This window comes from Sus scrofa, chromosome 1 (genome assembly GCF_000003025.6).
Source record: "Sus scrofa isolate TJ Tabasco breed Duroc chromosome 1, Sscrofa11.1, whole genome shotgun sequence".
Classification (NCBI taxonomy): domain Eukaryota; kingdom Metazoa; phylum Chordata; class Mammalia; order Artiodactyla; family Suidae; genus Sus; species Sus scrofa.
This window is the reverse complement of record NC_010443.5, coordinates 72,631,042-72,652,173: the sequence shown is the minus strand read 5'-3', so window position 1 is coordinate 72,652,173 and position 21,132 is coordinate 72,631,042. Positions and strand designations below refer to the sequence as shown.

At 40.5% G+C, this 21,132-nt stretch overlaps 1 protein-coding gene across 1 annotated transcript in view; it reads right to left on the bottom strand.

Annotated features, from left to right (window-relative positions):
* Positions 1-21,132, bottom strand: part of CRYBG1 (crystallin beta-gamma domain containing 1) — a 210,696-nt gene that overhangs the window by 111,380 nt on the left and 78,184 nt on the right. The window contains exon 2 of the mRNA XM_021090505.1: positions 15,303-15,441. Within this exon, the coding sequence (XP_020946164.1) occupies positions 15,303-15,441 (139 nt within the window). The remainder of the gene's footprint in view (positions 1-15,302; positions 15,442-21,132) is intronic.

Below are 21,132 nucleotides of genomic sequence, written 5' to 3'. Positions count from 1 at the left end.
CTACCAGGGAACTCCTCAACTTACCTGTATCTTGAATTCCCTCTTCCAATTTTTACTTTCTACTTGTGTGAACTACAATGTTTCTCTTTTTAAGTTTAATCATTCAATTTTTCATCATTTATTCAACCCTCATAGGTAACTCCCAGGTCTGTATGATTCTGTCTTACCCCTCACTGGCATGCTTTCTCCAAAGTTACTACAGGTCCACAATTCTTTATGGAAAGCACTTTGGGGCCAGAAGTATTTTATTGTTTTAAATTAATTTATTTTTTCTTTTTTTTAGGGCCACACCTGTGGCATATGGAAGTTCCCAGGCTAGGGGCTTAATTAGAGCTACAGCTTCCAGCCTATGCCACAGCACCACCAGATCTGAGCCGCTTCCACAGCCTACACCGGATCTCACAGCAATGCCAGATCCTTTAACTCACTGTGCAAGGCCAGGGATTGAACCTGCATCCTCATAGATACCAGTCAGGTTCTTAACCTGCTGAGCCACAATGGGAACTTCCAGAAGTATTTTAAAAGTAAGAATATTCAGATTTTGGAAAAGCAATATGTGTGTGTACCATGATGTGTTATTACTTCTGCGGCAAAAAAAAAAAAAGTATGACAATTCACTCTAAATGAGATAATTAAAGATAATAAACTGCTTCATAAGAGTTCAGGTCAGATTCTGCTGCTTAAAAAAAAAAGGTAGGGGGAAGAAAGGAAATGAAAAAAAAGAAAGAAAAAAAGTAAAACAACTGAAAGTTTTCAGCTCATTTGTTCTGATCATAGCCCAAATCTATTTCTCCACACTGCTCTATTATTCTAAAACTTTCAACATGGTTTTCAAGTTACAGTTCCAAAGTCAACATTTTCTAAAAAGAACAAATCAATTTTTCCTTGCAAGCAGTCTCCCTTTCTGAAGAGTTTCATTTGTCACCAGGAACACCATTTTTCTAGCCTCTCAAACTAAAAACCTTAAAATCTGTCACTCTATCCACTTTCACTCCTATGTGTAATCTATCACCAGATCTTTTGACTTCAGCTCATTCAACAGCCTCCCCCTTAATACAAACCCATACTGTTTTAATAGCCTCTTGGGCAGTTTCCAAGACTCCAGCCCCTATCTGCGTTCACAGTTTTTTATTTCCCTCTACCCTGACTCTCCACCATACCAGGAATATCACTGCCTCTACTTCTGAAATATTGCATTCATTATGAATGCTTCTTTGCTCAAGACCTTACAACAATGTCTCAATATTTAAAGACTGGACCTCATCCCACACTTATTCCTGAAAAAATTCTACTTCCCAAGTTTCCTTCCTGCGCCATTCTCCTTCCTGCGCCATTCTCTCTAACCAAACACATCCTACTTTGGTTAATTTATTGTCTCATATGTTGAACTATTGCCTTGATTCTGATGCCTTTTGTAATTGTAAGACAGAACAACACATTATCAGATGTAACTGATGCTAGATGTTATTTTTTACCTTAAAATTAGTTTGTCCTTTCTTTTAGGCTTGTTTTAGGGTAAATTGTTGGTAATTTGTGGGACCGAATTAGTCAGCGTAGTCTCAACAATTCCCTTTTCATTCCCTTCCATTTTTGTTGAAAGGAGAAACTCCCAAGGTACCTCATTAACAAGCATGAAATGAATCAATAAACAGCACATGTACCAAACCTAAGGAACAAAGAATAAGCCACTGGCAGAATGTTAGCACTAAAACTGCAGACGCACAGGGATGTTTAGTGAGTTTTGAATGAGTGCTGAGCATATTGTTATTTGAATTTCCTTCCTTATTTTGTGTCCTCTGACTTACTGCTTCTTTCCTTTTCTCCTGTAACCTAACTACTAATTCCTTTATTACTATTCATGCTATGAAAATATGTTGTTCTATTTAGTACTTTAGATGACAGTCCATGAGTATTCACTCACAAAGTTGAAAATATCTGCTATTTCAAATATCTTTTTTTTTTTTTTTTTTTTTTTGCTTTTTAGGGCTGCACCCACAACATTTGGAGGTTTCCAGGCTAAGGGTCTAATCAGAGCTACAGCTGCCAGCCTACACCACAGCTCACAGCAATGCTGGATCGTTAACCCACTGAGTAAGGCCAGGGATTGAACCCTCAACCTCATGGTTCCTAGCTGGTTTCATTTCCACTGCACCATGATGGGAACTCCATCAAATATCATTTTTTAAAAAAGAGGAGGGGAGTTTCCGTCATGGCACAGCGGAAACAAATCTGACTAGTATCCATGAGGTTGTAGGTTCGATCCCTGGCCTTTCTCAGTGGGTTAAGGATCCGGTGTTGCTGTGAGCTGTGGTGTAGGTCGCAGACACAGCTCAGACCTGGTGTTGCTGTGGCTGTGGTGTAGGCCGGCAGCAACAGCTCTGATTAGACCCCTAGCCTGGGAACCTCCATATGCCACAGATGTGGCCCTAAAAGGACAAAAGACAAAAGACAAAAAAAAAAAAAAAAAAAAAGGGAGGGTAGAGCTCATTGCAAGATCAGCTAGCATCATAGGAAGGTCAGAATATCAATTTACTCAACTATCCCCCCCACCCCCCGACCCCAGCAATTCCAACCTGAATATCATTCTACTCAGTGACTTTATAAATGACCAGAAGAAAGTAATCAAGAATATCATCATCAGATTTATAATGAAAGCAGATGGGCAAGGTTGCTAATGCTCAGAAACATAGGAATGAATTTCAAAACAATTAATTTAAGAATGATTTTACAAACTAAGGAATAAGCAGCTCATTCAGATGTAAAGAATAACTAAAAGGTGTGAAAGACAAGTACAAATAGAACAGAAAAGACAAGACTTGGGGGTGTGTGTATTTCAACAACAAGTCAATAAGAGTAATGGGATTACGTTTCTTTTAAAAGGAAACATAATAAAATGATTTAATAAAAATGTTACATAAAATTACAGATACCAGAGGCGTAAGAACATTATAGGTAATCTAATCCCATTGTTTTCACAATTTTATCAGCAGTAAAGCATTTTATTCAAAAGAAGTTGTGCAGGAACTCAGGCATATGTAGGAAACATATGAGTGAGTGTCTCTGAGTGAAGACATGGCATGACGCTTGCAGGCCACAAGCTCCTCTCCCATCCAGCTTCCCATCCACCCCATTCTTCCTGTTGCAGGCATCTCAGAGAACCCCCAGGGCTCTACGAGAGCACTATCTAATCCAACTCTCAACTCCTAATTTACAAATATAAAAGTTGATGCCCAGGATGGATAAATGACTTACCCTAAATAGCAGAGCTGATCTAAAGCAGAGCTGTAATGAGAGCTCTGATTTTTTTTGGCTACATTCAGTGCTTTATAATTCATTTTTCCAGTTATTGCAATTATGTGTATTGAGTGTCTTCTATATGCTAGGCATAGCATTAGCTATAAATAAGATGTGAATGTGGATACGCTGCCTTACAGAAGCCTGGTGGAGAATACACATAACCTTGGAATAATATATGGAGAAATCAGTTAGGATATTATAGAATTCCATGAGACCATGAGACATATCAGACAAGACCAATTGGGAACTCAGGAAAGCTTCACAAATGAGATAATATTTAATTAGTTTTAAGAATGAAGAGATGTTGATCAGACAAGGATTATTTTTCACATTCACATGGACTTACTAGATTATTATAGCCAATTTGGATTACTGCAGTTTTAAAAGAGAAAATCAAAAAAGGGTTTTTAAGGGTATTTATCATTGTTATAATGTATACTTTCATTTTGTAAAATTCAATAGTTTGAATTAACATATAGATTAGGGTGGTTAATTGCTAAGCTCACAGAAGTTAATTTTTAGAAGTATTTGATTGGTATTATCTTCAGCTATTTTGGGCAAAGCTTATGAGAAAACCAAGGGCAAAGTCCTCTATGCTGGTTTGAGTGATATTATTACCAACAGGGAGATGCTTTAAATTAGGAGTTTTAGCATCAATGCAAATCAGTTCCTACTTCCTTCATTTTCTAAGCTGGTCAGTCTTCATTTTAAGAAGATTCTAAAATTTGATTCTAATAAAATCAAATAGGAAAAAAGTTCCACATTATTTGGGGTTCTTTTTGGATCATCTTGGCGAAGAGCATGCTCAGGTTTGCAGGGGAATTAGGTGAGATGGCCCGCTGCTTACTGAGATGATCCAGGCCTCCTTGGAGAGATGTGCTTAAGTTGCATTTGTCATAATCACAAAGATCTCTTATAATAACATGTCACCCAAAGGCTCTAAGCATTTAAGTTAGTGTTACCCGGTTGTCCTTCAGTCACAAATTTTCATTTCCCCCCAAGTTCTTCTGTACACCTTTTCCATGTTGCTGGTTGAAAGTCATTAAAAATACCCCCTGGGAGCTTATAATTAACCGCTAATTAGCAAAGGGCACAAATCTATGCACTGTGAATTTTTGACCTCACTATAGACGGTGTTTGACTAAAGCTTTCCAAAGAGAAAGTCATTAGGTACAATGGCAGAGAGAAATCAAAACTCTGCTGAGAAGAAAAGACAGTAAAATCAATAGCCATGGGAATAAACACAGAATAATTAAAATACTAAGTCCTGTCCCTCCAGACTCAAACAGAAGAAGCAGCTGAGGAGGTCCATTTGATTGATGAGGTCTGCAAAGTACCAACTTCAAATGTTTTGTTCCATCTTCCATTGTCACTTCAACATTTAGATGTTTTCAAAAGTGTGTGTAATACACAAACATAAATACATATATATGCATATATACACATGCATACAAACACAGATATACATATTTAAATTTACTACCTAGTTCATTAAATTATGGGTTATGTTCTAATCAGTACCCTGTGGAAAACAGGAGGTCAGAAGTGCACAAGGCTTGCTTTTCCTAAAACATGTTACAAAACTAGTCTGACCTACACATTCTATACATTCCATCCCAGCAGCTTCAAAGCTATCATGTGCAAAACAAATGTATAATATTACAGGTAGAGAAAGGGGGTGAATAAGCATCAGAGGTGAGCTCAGGCTGCTGGTGATGGCCACCCCACATTTTACAAAGTAGCCCAGAAGATCTGCTACTAAAACAGCACACAGCTTTCACCAACAGGGCTTGGGGATAATGAGTGACCATCCAGATGGAGACCCTGATTCACCTCTCCGTCTTAAGATGACATCTACTGTCAACTTAGGTGTACAAAAAGCAATTCTGAGCTGTTTGATTCAGACCCTTGAATTTATCGTTACACTGCTCAAAGCACGTTTATACGATTTACTAATAGATTCAGCTAAGAACTTGGTAAACTGCGAATAAGCCCAGAACAAAGAGAAGTGGCTTTCAAGAGACTATAAAGTAGCGTGGTTCTCTTCCAGCATTAGAAGTTCTGAAAAGCCTGGGGTAGAGAGGACTAAGTCTCAGAGAACAGCTGCCTCTGCTGCCACTGACTATGCAAGTTTAGCTAGCAAAAAAAAAAAAAAAAAAAAAAAAATGTTTAACGCTTAGAAAAAAAAGTATTTAAGTGAGTATACTAATAAATAGTGCCCAGGATGTTTTCAAATATATAAGACTAAAATGGCATTAGCCCTGTGACACAGTAACACCACTGAGTTACAATTATCTACCTCAAACTCAAATGTATTAAAGAAACACTGGACAAATCAGTGACTCAGAAGGATTCCCTTAGCAAGGACTTACCTCAAGATCCCGATCATAGTACCTGTTTCTGGAATTTTCATACCTATTCCGGGAGTCGGGACACCTGTTCCGAGAGTCCACACTCCTGCTGTGATTGTTGGCACACCCACCGCATCTGCCACAGCCACACCCACAGCAGGTTCGACCCCCCATTGAAGTGCGCAATTGGACCAGTCTTCAGATTTTCCTCAGGAGAGAATAGTAAGTTTTGCAGAAGAAATGGAGAGTCCAGAGCTACCTATGCAACCAGATACGGTTCCAAGTGGCCCAAATGTCACTGAGGGCAGCCAGGGGGCTTTGTTCTTGACTAAAGAAGGGATCCTCAATGAGGGACTTCTGATCGAAACAAATATTCAAAAGGATACAACCCCCCAAACTGTCATCTCTCAAGCCACAATGATGATATGATCCTCTCCTGAAGTCTTCAGGAAAGCAAATGAGCATCACTGGCCAGTGACTCCTCTTTATGATGGGAATGATGTCACAAGAGCTTTAATTTTCCCCTGAACTACATTGACTGGTAGGAATTCAGTTTGAAATTTAAGGATGGCAGAGAACAATAATAGTAATTACTACTTACAGAGAGCTTTGTATATGCCCAGGGCTTTATAACCATTAATGATTCCTTACAACAAGGCAGGCACGCTGGGCAGGATGGTCACCGCCCAGGTATTCCTGACAAGAATGGATCTGTCTTGACTCGAGCTAGAAACAGAATCCCCAAGACTCTAAGTGAAATATTTTCAGTCCTTATACTTTGAGTATAAGACTTTTGTAAATATATATATATTGCAGGGGTCCACAAATTAGAGCTGCAGCTGTGACCTACGCCACAGCCACAGCAACATGGGATCCGAGTCACATCTGCTACCTATGCTGTAGCTTACAGTATCACTGGATCCTTAACCCACTGAGCAAGGCCAGGGATCGAATCAATATCCTCACAGAGAATGGTGGGTCTTCAACCCACAGATCTACAAGGGGGACTCTTATTGTACATATTTTTAATAGCAAGTGCGAGAAACAAAGGGACTGAAAGACACATGGGTGCAGAACTGGGATGAATGAGTAAGAGGGAAAAACATTTCAGGTACTCTTCTGAGACAGTTCCATTGCATGAGACACCAAAAAAAAAAAAAAAAAAAATTATTTCAGAAGTCCCACCCCCGTTCCCATTTCCTCCAACCCTCTAGTAAGAGCAGAAGGGCATTTTGGTTAAAAGCATTAACAGTCCCTCCGACACAGAACTCCAGCCCCACATACAACAAATTCGAACCCTCATGAATAATAGAACACTGAATTATTCAGAAAGAAGAAGAATGTAGAAGAGATTAAAGTGTCCCCTTAAAAACACAGTTTTTAATCCATTCTGAGTGTTAGTGATTATCACTTTATCGCAGTATCTTCGGCATGATAAACAACCCAACATATAAAGGAGCACAAACCATGAAAAGATAATTCACCAAAGAAATACAAATGGGAATAAACATAAAAAAGAGCTTAACCTCACTTTTTTTTTCAACCTCACTCTTAATTTAAGAACTACGAATTTAAACAGAGATACAGACAGAAGAGCAAAATGAAAAAGACTGATTACATACACTGTTTATAAAGTGGTAGGAAAAGAGACACATTCATTCACTTTGGTTGGGAGCTTAGGCTGATAAAACACATTTGTGGGCAATTTGACAGTATCTATAACATCTAAAATTAAGTGTGCTTTTGATTTGGTATTTCCATTTCTAGGGAATTTATCCCACAGAAATAATGACAAAAAACAATAGAGAGATGGCATTGTTTATAAAAGGAAAAAAAGTGGAAACAACTTTAATGTTCATAAATTAAGACTGGTAAACTATAGAATAGTACAGCCATCATATTATGTATATGAAATACTACTAGGTTGCAATTCAAAACAGGCATATTTATAAATACTGACTTGAAAAGATGATCACAAAGATTACTTAGTAGAAAAACAAATTAAAGAACTGTATGCAGTATATGGTCCCTTTTGATGGGAAAAGCATAAACAGACTAACTCTGTTTATATAAAGGCATAACAAAAAGCCTTGAAAGGTTATACATCAAACTAGTGATGGGAGAATTCACGTCTTTATTTTGTATGTTTCAGTCTTGGAAATTTTTTGCAATAGGCCAATATAATATTTAGAAGAAAAATAATAAATACATTACAATACTTTAAAAAACCCTCAAAACCCTACCACAGACAAAGATTTCTAGTTTGAATTATGAGGAAATGGACTGGCTGATATATACTTAAGTGTTTATTTATACATATGTAAATAAACAGCACCCACAGCCATCCTCTCAAAGGAAGACAACACATTTACTTGGGGTGTAATAAAAAAACAAATCACTCATTGGTTTCCTGCTACGTCCTCGTGATCATGATACCCTCAAATGCACAATTTCACAGGTGGTTATGTACAGGCTGGATTTTCTCAAAGCCGCTATTTATAGGCAATCTATCTTTTTCTTGTAAGGCCAGACATTTGGATTTTGTGAGGAAAACAAAAGGTATACACCTTATCCTGCTGTTTATAATGCCATTCTTAGGATATTAAAGCAACATTCTCCAGCTTGTAGAAGCCCAACATGTAAAACTTCTTATGCAGGAAAAGCAGCTCTTGCTGCCCCCAACAATGCCAAGCTTTTTTGAAGACAAAGGGCTCCCTATGCCACCATGCTCTGCACCTTGATCTCTGGGACCCCACAGTCTAAATGCTGGAGGAGAACCGCCACTCACTCTTTCTGCTGCCCACAATGGTTTACTTATGTAAAAATGCATTTGGTGAGCCTTCCTGCTCTAGCTTTGATAGCCTGAATAAAAATTAAACTCACACTAGAGCTGAACCAGTACACATTCGCAACAGGACTGCTTTCCGTTACTTTTTACGGTGAATAGACAGCTTTTCCTTGATGCAGAATTTAGAGGTAACGTTCTAGCCATACAAATGCAGTTGGACCCTTAAGGCCTTTTAGTCTAGGATGGAAGAAGACTTGTAAATCAGTATGGTAACTGATAAGTTCATGACACATCTAAGGTAAATGAACATGTTTTCCAGGGCAGGGATCTCAAAGAAAGGGCTGTTTGAGCAGGACTTTTTTTTTTTTTTTTTTTTTTTTTTTTTTGGTCTTTCTAGGGCCACATCCTCAGCATATGGAAGTTCCCAGGCTAGGGGTCTAATCGGAGCTGTAGCCGTGGGTCTACTCCACAGCCACTGCAACACTAGATCTGAGCTGCGTCTGTGACTTACATCACAGCTCACAGTAACGCTGGATCCTTAACCCACTGAGCAAGGGCAGGGATCAAACCTGCGTCCTCATGGATACTAGCTAGATTAGTTTCCATTGAGCCACAGGAGGAACCCCTTGAGCAGGATCTTAAAGGATGAGTAGAAGTTTGCAGGTAGATAATAAGTGGAAAGACCTTCTAGGCATGGGAAAGAATATAGGCAAAGGCAGTAGAAAGGTGTCATAAGAAACTTGGGGATAACAGTAGCCCCCTCCTCTTGGGCAATGCAGTCAGGACTGGTATAATTTATAGCAAATCAGAGAATCATAAAAAAAAATCACACAAGCATACCTAAACCACTTCAGTGTAACTTTAATCAAAATGTAACTTAGAATAGATTTATAAGGAGATCCTGCTGAATAGCATTGAGAACTATGTCTAGATACTCATGTCGCAACAGAAGAAAGGGTGGGGGAAAAAACTGTAACTGCGATGTATACATCTAAGGATGACCTGACCCCCTTGCTGTACAGTGGGAAAATAATAAAAAAATAAATAAAAAAAGTAACTTAAATCATATCTATTCATTCCTCCATTCTTCAAAAAAAAAATTGAATAGGCAAACTTTCAAGTTGTTCAAAATTCAAAATATGAAAAAGCTCACAGGAAGTCTCTTTCCCACCTGCATGCCCCATCTGCTCCTTCCTGCCGCCTCTATCACAAGTAATTATTACTAGTTTTTCATGTATCCTGCCATAATTTCTTGATGCATCTACAACAAAAATATGTGTGTATATACATATATAGGTATGTGTGTATATACATATGTATATTTGAATTCCTTTTTTGACAAAAAATGTAACATGCAGTACACATTGCTATCTTGAATTTTTCTTAACAGTATGTTTAGCCTTTTAGATCAGTCTTTAGAGAGCACAGAGCGTCTCCTGCCATGCAGCCAGTATGGAAATCGTTGAGAGACTGAAGCTGGGCACTAGACCTACCTGTGTGGCTAGGAGAGTCCCAGGCTGTACTGGGGAAAATGGCATCAAGATCTGACTGATGATGAAAGCAGAGATTTGAGACAAGACAGGTTTAAGGCCCTGCCTTAAACCTAATCACACACCAGGTGGCAAGTGCAGTATGCGAAGAAGTGCCCGTAGGAGGGTGGGATTCGGAACAAACGAATGAGACACATAAGTCCTTCAAGGAAGTCACTATTGGGAGGGACTAACCTTGGTAAGTAAATGCGTCAGTCTCAGGGTAGGGCTGGGCTTAGGACTAGGGATTTCAAAGGTCTTACTTCTTCAAGGTAATGTCAGAACAGTCCTTGGTGAGATTAGCAACCTGAGAATCTGAGACAAAAGCATAGGAGCCAGTGACCGATGTTCCGTACTGCATCCTAGGCCAATTGGTAGTGGAGAAGACCCCATAGGATGCGGCAGGGTGGGGCCGGGTGGACGAGTCAGAGGCCTCTTAAGTGCTTCATATTTTGAATTTGGTTCAGTCTAAGGAATGAGGTAAACCTGGGGACTGGACATTCAGAGAAAAATTAGTGGGCCCATGTGGAGCAGCTAGAGAGAGAAAAAAGAGAAATAATAGGGTTGAGAAGAGAAATGGGACACCACCTCTTGATGTGGCCAACCACCTGGGAAACTCGGAAAACAGAAGTGTCAGCAAATGCTCTGTCCTCTCTGCCACCTAGACAAAGGCTTGGAGAACTGAGTTGTTATCCTTATTGACCGAACTAGAACAACCAGGCTGGAAGCTGGAAAACACCCCACCTTGACAATTAGAAGATTAACTGGGCAATGAAAAAGCTGTCAAAAGCAATTGCACAGAACCATCTCTGAGAGAGTTGAGACTAAAGCAGAAACATATTTTCGATGATTTGGGTGCATCCCAATCTCTGGAGTGACAGCAGAGATACACAGATGTCTCCTGAATGACGGGGCAGCGAGGCATTAACAAGACTCCAAAATCCGTGCAAGTGGCCTGGGAAGGAGCTACCCTGACCTGGCAAAAATTCTTCTCCTCTATGGGTTATAGTTATTTTGGTTTGGGGTGCAGGGCTTATTTTTTCTTTAAAGTATACACACACATACATACTTATACACATGCTCACACAATTACAGACAGTGGGAAATTGAAGCTTTATCCAGGTCTTCAAGAGTGAAAGAATCTAGATGCTTAAAGCAAAAATAGGCTGTTTTTTTTGCTTGAATTAATCAAACTATTGCTATAAATGTTTATTCCTTTTTACTTGTTTGATCTTGGCTCCAGGATGATTGAACATGTGCCAGTATCACTCATCACTATAGTCAGATATAATTTTCTAGAGCAAAATAAGTGATTAGAATTGAAAAGCAATAAAAAGATTGTCATACTAGAAATCACCGAAATTCTCATTAAAGTAATTATCCTGTTTGAAGATGCTAATTTTAAGTAACAACACATTGCTTAGTATTCTTGTTCTATTTTTAAAGAAATGCTTTAATTAATAAAGCATTCATGTCCTACATATATCTCCATGAAGTAGAATTAAGACATTTTCATTTATAAAAAGTATTAAGCAGTAAATATAAGTACAAAAATACAGCAAAACTTATATTAAGCTATAATATCCATCCTTTCTTATGTGCAAAGAAAGAATTATTCAGTGTAATTGTCACGTGTAATATATGTTTTCTCTTAATGATACCACTTCCTTATGCTTTTCTCTCATATGAGAAATGTGGTTATAAATATAAATATTCTACATAAATATATCTTCCACACTAAAGCTAACCAAAGGTTTTATGCAGCCATTGAAAGGAAAAATTGTTTTGTATAAATAAACAAAATCCCTGGTGATTTTTCCCATATAAGATTTAAGTTCTAGTAACATTCTGTTTTGATTTATAGCTGCATTTTTCCCCCTAGTTGATGTATATACATATTTAAGAGGCAATATTATCTTTGTGACTATACATCCATTTTTCCATTTACATAAGCAGGTATAGCAAATATCTTCTTCCTTTAACTGAAGGATTCAATATAGTATTGTCAGCTCTAAAGAACGTATAAGGAATTTTAACAGCATGTTAAACAAGTAGACAAATACAATGACATAGAATGTACAGAACAAATACAAAGAATGAATACATTCTAGTTGTATGGGGAAAGGCACGTGGCTTAACTTTGAAGCAAATAGAAATTTTAAACATTGGTTTGAATAAATAGGTATTACTTAGAGGGCTTGATCAACTCAGGGATCTTAAGAAGAATACCTGGGAAAGATGCCAAGGGTGGACCTGATACAACTGCCTAGTAAATCTAGGGAATCCTGTGGGAAGTGATCAGGCTCATCATAGAGAGTGGACTAAGAGAAGGGTCCTCTGGAAGGTACAGGAGGGGCCCTGTAGGTAGGAACTATCCAAAATCTATGTGCAGTTAACTTTAACTTCTGTTTCCCAATACTACTGGCCAGGCTGGTGGTGTGGGTGTGTCCTGAACATTAACAATGGTCCAGTTATTCCTCCCAGCCATGATCTCAAGAGACGTAAAGTTGAGAACACGTCTGGAGAGAAGAGAAAGTCTGTTCCATGGCTCTTTCTTTCCCCCACCCCTAGTGCAATAGGCAGATGAGAAAGATCCAGAGACCCAGAGCCCAGAGTGAGCAGGAGGAAGAAAGAGGGAGAGAGGGAGATGCAGAGACAACAGGCAGATCCAGAAGTGGACCTGGGAGCCAGTTCTTCCTGTCATGGGTATTTGACCGTCTCTGAGCCGGAGGGCGTGGGGCAGGCAGAGGGCACAGGCAGGGCCTGGCTGACCCCATTTCAGGTGAAACGGTGGAGACTGTAGCCAAAATGACACTCTGCCTCTGCTTGCTCTTCTTCAAGTTCCTGCCCTTCTTCTACCTGCCCTGGCTGCTTCCTACACTGGGTTCCCAGTTCATTCATTTCTGGTTCCACACCTCTGCCTTTCCCAGCTGTGCCGACCTGCCTTCTCCCTGCCAGCCGCCATGGTACCGAGCTCTCTGGCTTAGTCTTGGGGCCTCTCCTGTGGGCTGTCTGGTGCCCAGGGCTCCTTGACCGCAGCCTGGGAGAGGGAGCGTATCTAGATGGGATAACAGCACTGTGAAGAAGACATGATTATCTGCTGGACCGCAGGTCAACAGAATTGACACCATAGACACTTCACTTCTTGTGGGGAACTGAGTATCTGACCCAACTTTGAATGCTGCCACCAGTTGTTTCCTGGATTTCAGTAATAAATAAATATATAAATAAATAAATATATATATATATTTCTTTTTTATGGCTGCACCTGTGGCATATGGAAGTTCCTGGACTGGGGGTGAATCAGAGCAGCAGCTGCCCGCCTACACCACAGCAACACTGGATCTGAGCCACATCTGCAACCTACACCATAGCTCACGGCAATGGTGGATCCTTAACCCACTGAGCGAGGCCAGGGGTTGAACTCGCATCCTCACAGAGACAAAGTTGGGTTCTTTACCTGCTGAGCCACAACAGGAACTCAGTACATCATAAAACCTTAATGGCATGATACTTTCTGAATTATTTTTAAGAACAAATGTGGAAAACAACTCAAACTAGCCAGTGACTAGATGTATTAGGTTCTGTTTCGAGTTAGAAACTATTTCTGGAGTTCCCGTCGTGGCGCAGTGGTTAACGAATCCGACTAGGAACCATGAGGTTGCGGGTTCAGTCCCTGCCCTTGCTCAGTGGGTTAATGATCCGGCGTTGCCGTGAGCTGTGGTGTAGGTTGCAGACGTGGCTCGGATCCCGCGTTGCTGTGGCTCTGGCGTAGGCCGGTGGCTACAGCTCCGATTAGACCCCTAGCCTGGGAACCTCCATATGCCACGGAAGCGGCCCAAAGAAATAGCAAAAAGACAAAAAAAAAAAAAAAAAAAAAAAAGAAACTATTTCTTTTAAAGAAAGAAAAATAAAATGCAGAACCAATTTGAAAGTAAGTGTGAATTACAGCAAGCCAGGTTATTTTTTTTTCATTTAAATTTTATTTTAAAATTTCAACATTTTATAAAATTCAAGTTTATAGTTCTGGTGCTTTGATTGATGCTATGCTATTTTGAGTTAGAAAGCATTTTCTGTTGAATTTCCCTGCCTACTTTTGTTGTTTTCTAATAAAATATAACATGAGCTAATAATCTAATTATGTCCTTTTTTCTTACTGCTTTCCACCACTAAGAATATTTTTTAATTAATTAATTAATTTTGTCTTTTTGACTTTTCTAGGGCCGCTCCCGCAGCATATGGAGGTTCCCAGGCTAGGGTTCTAATCAGAGCTGTAGATGCCAGCCTACACCAGGGCCACAGCAACGTGGGATCCGAGCTGCGTCTGCAAACTACACCACAGCTCATGGCAACACCAGATCCTTAACCCACTGAGGAAGGCCAGGGATCAAACCAGCAACCTTATGGTTCCTAGTCGGATTCATTAACTACCACGCCACAATGGGAACTCCTAATTTAAGTTTTTAATTGTGGTAAAATACACATACATTTTACCATCTGAACCATTTTAAGTGTGCAGTTCAGTGATGCTAAATAAGTACATTCACATGGTTGTGCATCCAACCTCCAAAATGTTTCATCTTGTACTAGATAATTTTTTTTATATATAAAGTGTGTGTGTGTGTGTGTGTGTGTGTGTGTGTGTGTGTATGAAACTGCTAAAGCAAATTTCTTTGAGAGGGGGATTTCTTTCACTACATAGTATCTTTCATTACTAACCCTCACTGATCTTATACTAAGTTGCAATAAGAAATGTATTATACAACATTCAAGGCCTGGCAGCTAAACCAGCTCTTACCCTGTGACTCATTTTACTTTGCTACCTATGGACAGGGATGCAAGTCATGCCTTTTCATGGATGACGGGATGCAGTTAACATGCATATGCTTTATCTCCCACCTTGGGGAAAACATTACAGGAATACAGCCAAGTCATCAGAACTCTCTGTACAAACATCTAGACATTAAGATAGAATAGTAACAACTCTCAATGTCTTAGAGTAGGAAGAGGTAAAAATGCTTTTGTTGGGAAAGAACCACTATTTCCAAATATTGATGTCCTCTTACTTTGTATACATTCGAGTTAAAGCACAGGCTGTGTAAAAGGAAAGAAAGCAGGCAAAAGGCAACATGACATCTGAAGGCAGCAAAAATCAAAGATTCAAGCCCAGCCCTTGATCCTTACTTGTTATTGTGGTGCTGTGATATAATATGCCCATTTTACTGTCCACATTCTTTTCATGTATGTGTTTTTCAGTCAGACAGGAGTTATTTTACAGTGTCTTAATTCCTTAAAGTGTTTAGGCCTGGGAGCCCAATAGTGGAAATGATGCATTACCTTTTTAAACATTCCAGACTCTGTAGGTAAAGGACCAGGTATGTCATGGGTGGTGTGGAAAAACTGGGACTCCCCACACTGCAACGTAAATTCTTGGCACTCTCCAGCCATATGACCTCCATCCACTGCCTCCAAAGCTCTGGAAAGAGGGGAAACACAGTTATGTCAACAACCTATCAAGAACACTGGAAACTCAAGAAACCCGAAGGCACATTTCCCTGTATATATTTTCAATCAGCCAATCAGCCTGGTGAATCATTCTTGAAAACCTCCACAGGATTGTAGGTAATTTGGTACGTCCATAACACATTTATAAATAAACTTTGATGATGTCACCACGTGGCTAAAAGAATTCTTTTAAACCCTGTGCAGAAAACAAAATAGAGATAGATAGGTAGATAGTGTAAATAGCTAGAGGGATAGACAAATTTTGACATAAAAGCAAAGCAATTTATTACATATTTTCTTCATTGCTCTGCTGCTATCATGGCTCTTAAAATAAAAAAAAGAAGAAAAGACATTTGTTAGTTCTCTGAATCTTGGAAATAAAGTGTGAATAAAATCCCAGTTAGAGAGGGATCTAGGCTATGCTAGGCAGAGGGAACTCTTCCCAGGATTATAATTTTTTCTTTTTTTTTTTTTGTCTTTTTGTTGTTGTTGTTGCTATTTCTTGGGCCGCTCCCGCGGCATATGGAGGTTCCCAGGCTAGGGGTCGAATCGGAGCTGCAGCCACCGGCCTACACCAGAGCCACAGCAACGCAGGATCCGAGCCGCGTCTGCAACCTTCACCACAGCTTACGGCAACGCCGGATTGTTAACCCACTGAGCAAGGGCAGGGACTGAACCCGCAACCTCATGGTTCCTAGTCGGATTCGTTAACCACTGCGCCATGACGGGAACTCCAGGATTATAATATTTATTAGACTTAAGAGGAATGGAAACCAATGAAGATGGAGTGTTCAATGAGACCCTGGTGGTTGCCTATTCCCAAGCCAGTTCATTTCTTCAAACCCTCAACCTCACCGCACTCCCCCCCAACCCCAACACACATTTTCTTTGCTCATAACCTGCTTTTGTTCAGATATCCATTCTCCATGTGCTTTGGAGGAAGCTGCTTCTGGCCCTGGTAATCAGTCATGACTGGTCTAATCCTGGTGACCCATTGTCCTCACCAGTAAGTGACCTAGGCACATGCCTGGTCTTCTCTCTCTTGCTGATGTTACCACACTGATTTAGATCTCTCCAATCTTCTAAAGTGTTGGTACTTTGCCCTCCTGATGTGATGCAATTCTGGCCACCGAGATATAAGTGACATCTGAAGGAATCAGGAGAAGGTCTTTCCCTTAAAAGACGGTTTACAGAAAGCAATGATTCTTCCCTGCAGGCCAGTATCATGTTTGCGTGTGATGAATGTGACAGCCATCCTGGAATCAGGAGTGGCACTAGCCTAAGGAGAACAGATGAAGGAGAAAGCAGGGCAGAAACATGAGAGCAACTTGAGTCTTCAAGGACACCGTTGAACAGCTGAATTAACCAATCCTAGACCAGCCTTAGCTCTGGAGTTCTTGTTACATTACATCATAAATGTCCTGTCCTTTAAGCCATTTTGGCTGGAGTGTTCTCTATTACCTGCAGTTGAGCACCGTCACTGATAAAGGGCTGATATATTTCTTAAGTGTATAATTAAGGCTGGGAAAAAGATATTGGAGCAAGATAAGGAAAAGGGCAGGACAAGGAGGAGAACGCTCATGAAGTGGAAAGAGAACTAGAAAATCTAAGGCTTTACGATTTCACAGAAGAAATAGAAGCTTTTATAGAATGTCTACAATGTGCCAGGGATAAGAAGATAAGTACGATAAAATACTAACATTTTAAAGGACAGGGAGATATAAATCAATGTGGTAATGTCAGCAAGGCGGAAACGGATGGAAGTAATTTGAAGAATCTGTCGTGTACATCTTTGTTTCAGAAAGCATCATCTTTTGTGTAATAGACACTGTGAAGGCATATTAGCGGCAACAATTTCTTTTTATCTTCTGGTCAATTTTGCATATAGTAAATATAATTCAATCAATACTGAAGGGAACTGAATTTAAAAATGATTTCTTTAGCCCCATCACAATTTCTGTCTGCATAAGTAACTACTCTGAACAATTTCCTTCTTCCAAGATATATAAGATATATAAGCCATATATAAGCACTTGGGAAAATACATTTCTACCCACTGAAAGAAAGCACTTTGAGGCAAATCTCTCCTCAGGAACTAGAGACGGTACACATGAAGGGATAGAAAACCATGCCTAGCTCTGGAGAATTACAGCCCAATTGAGAAGCACCTTACGGTTGAGAAGGTGTTAAAGACTTACCACCACTTGATGTATGTTGGCATCGAGACTTATTTTTACTAATTGGCCCACTGACCCTAACCCACAATCCTTGTCCTTCTACTCACAAATAAGTCAAGAGGAGCAGCAACTGAGTAAAGACCACTAGCACTGTAACAGGGAAAGACAAATCTGACTCCATATTGGAACTGTTTCTTTTAGGTTTTTTTTTTTTTGTTTTTTTTTTTTTTTTGTCTTTTCGCCATTTCTTGGGCCGCTCCCACGGCATGTGGAGGTTCACAGGCTAGGGGTCTAATCGGAGCTGTAGCCACCGGCCGACGCCATAGTCACAGCAACGCGGGATCCGAGCCGCGTCTGCAATCTACACCACAGCTCACGGCAATGCCGGGTCGTTAACTCATTGAGCAAGGGCAGGGATCGAACCCGCAACCTCATGGTTCCTAGTCGGATTCGTTAACCACTGCGCCACGATGGGAACTCCTGTTTCTTTTACTTTAACCTTTGTATTCTGTTGCTCTTGCTGCAAGTTAATCATCCCATTGCTGTAGGATGTGACCAACAGCTCAAAGCCTATGTGATGGCTCATCTCTGAGATTCCCGCCTCCCATGTCTGAACTTCAAGCTAAAATACCTTTGTTTAGCTCACAGGACACATCCTTACCAGGTTCACCTGGGACAAGCTACAGGAAAGAAGAAATTAACACATACCCTCTAGAGTCTGGCCAGAACCAGGAAATACCTGCAACACTTAGCACCCTTTTTTTGTCTCTTCACCTCCCCCTCTTTGTGCTAGAAAAGAAACGAGCATCTGAACTCAGGCAAGACGGTTCTTTAGGACACTAGTCCATCATCTTCTTAGTCTGCTGGCTTCCTGAATAAAGTCACTATTCCTTGCCCCAACAATCCGTCTCTTGATTTATTAGCCTCTTGGGCGGCAAGCAATAAAAGCTTGGACTTGATAACAGGCCTTTGAAAATGGATTCTAACCACTGCAGTCTTATAAATTATAAAAGTAACAAGAAACTTACAGAAAGTCTGGCACTTTTAATATTTTTCGTTTTTGGAGAAAACTCTATGTGCCCATTGGATGAATCTAGAGATGCAGTGATAAACTCGAACTACGTTTGCTTCCTCAGCTTTATATTGCTGGAGGTGGGTGGAGCTCCAACACAGAGTTCTTCCTTCCTGCTAGACACTTACATATTATGCAATTAAAAGCTAGCCAGGGTGCTGTTGTTATGTATCTTTCTTATGATCCAACCCCTGCGCCTAGTTATAGAATCCTGTTGCCTGCAAGTAACAAATTCCAGCTCACAGAAGTCTAATCAAAAAAGAAATTTATCACAGCACACAAAACAAGAGCAGTGGATTGAGGTGATTTCATCAGTTTGTTCATGTGCTGCTGAATTCAGTGGCTGCTCCAGTGGTGGTGATCACGTGTAGATATGATAATTCCAGGGGATGAAAAGACCAGCTCTTCCTGAGTATCTTTGAGAAGTAAGGAAGTCTTCCCTAGAAGCCATCCAGCTGACTTCTACACCACACAGTCACTAGACCCACCCCCTTGAGGCTGGGGCCTGAAGGACCCAAGTGCAGAATGCACACTGAACACACTGGGGTTCTCCTAGGAAAGAGGAGTCGGGAGGGAGTGGCCATGAATGTTGGTGTCTCATCTCACCCCGTCTTACATGTTCCCCACACTTACCACACTGTTGGTAGAAGTGGAGGCGATATATACTCATGACTGAATTTGAGTTATCAAAGCAGAAATGTTCACAATTTTGGCTCCATGGCATGTTGAACCCAGGCAGCCACTTGCCCTCCTGATCTGGGGATAAACTGACAAGACGTAGCCTGCCATCCAGGGGTCAGCTCTGCCCGCTTGGGTTCGTGATCTCAGAAGGAAGATTAGCTTTTTAGTGGCCAGAGAAAGGGGATAACCCTCACAGCCAGGCCAGTCTTTGCTTCATCTCAGGAACCAGGAACTGCCGAGTGTTGTGGTACAGTCAATAACCTCTGACATCCCTTGGTCATTGCCTGAGTTTCTTTCTTTCCTGACCCAGATCCAGGCAGTGCTCAGCACCTGCTCACAGGGGCCATGACTTTGAAGTTGGCTCCAGGACCCAGTTGGAAGGTAAAGAAAGGCCATAGGGTGTGTGAGCTGAGACGGCTTCACAAGCCAGACTCAGCTTGAGGACAGCTTCTCACCCATCACTCAGTCCATCCTGCCAGCATTTTCTAGTTCCCCTCTAGCATCAGAGAACTTCTATTCCAGGCAGAAGCATTGCACAAGTTTGTCTTCTTTCTTTTTTTTTTTCTTTCTTTTTTTTTTTTTTTGTCTTTTTAGGGCCACACCATGGTATATGGAAGTTCCCAGGCTAGGGGTGGAATCGGAGCTGCAGGTCCTGGCCTACGCCAAGCCACAGCAAGGCAGGATCTGAGCCACATCTGCGACCTACACCACAGCTCATGGCAATGCTGGATCCTTAATCCACTGAGCGAGGCCAGGGATCAAACCCTCATCCTCATGGATACTAGTCAGATTCATATCACTGAGCCACAATGGGAACTCCTACACAAGTTTGACTCTTGAAGCACAACCGTCACAAAACATTACATGGAAATATACACCTAGAATTGTGCTGGAGGGGCCCCAGGGCCCTATATTAACTTTTAAATAATATCTAGTTTGCATTCTCTTGGCGAGTACCTTTACATCTCCTACCATGCTTCACACATCAAAGGATACAAAGGTGAAGAAACCCACACCCAGACCTCAGAATATTAAGGTCTAGAAGTAGGGGCTCATCACATGGGCAGCAATGTTTTAATTGTGAGTCAGAGTCGAAGATGGAGCCAGACATAGGTGATTCCTCCAGCTTAAAAGGGAACCTAAACCAGTGTTTGCAACAGGAAAGGCCAATTGGAAAGTTCATTTTTTCTTTTCCGAAGGGTAAATTTCAGTTTAACTCCTGATGAGTAGGCTGTAGGTGGCTCTAAGAAAGGCCTGGGACAGCTCCCTGGTGAGAAATGTAAGATTTACAAATGGAAGTGGAATTTCCTTTCTGAATAGTCACTACTATTAGTCTTATTAAGCATAATACCTCTGGGGTTTAAAAAATGAGACAGAATAAAATGAAATCCCCCAAAAACTGTCATACCAGTCTGGAGTTTCAGCAGAGGATAATTTATTAATTTGCTAATTTATAATCTGTACTTTCCTTTTTCAGTACAGGTATTATGCTGCCAGAAGTGAGTTTCAGTGTTAAGTACTTAATTTTACTCAAACTCATAAGCAAGTGGAATACTGGCCCGCTCATTCAGTTATTTTCTGATTTCCATTTTATTCAGCTTGCTTTTAAACATCAGACTGCCCTTCTCCTTGGAGATCAAGTTAGTAGAAAATTAACAATGGCAAGACGGTTTACCCTTTCTTAAGTTTTTAAGAGCCACATGGTACTTCTACAGAAATCCAAACTTTGTGA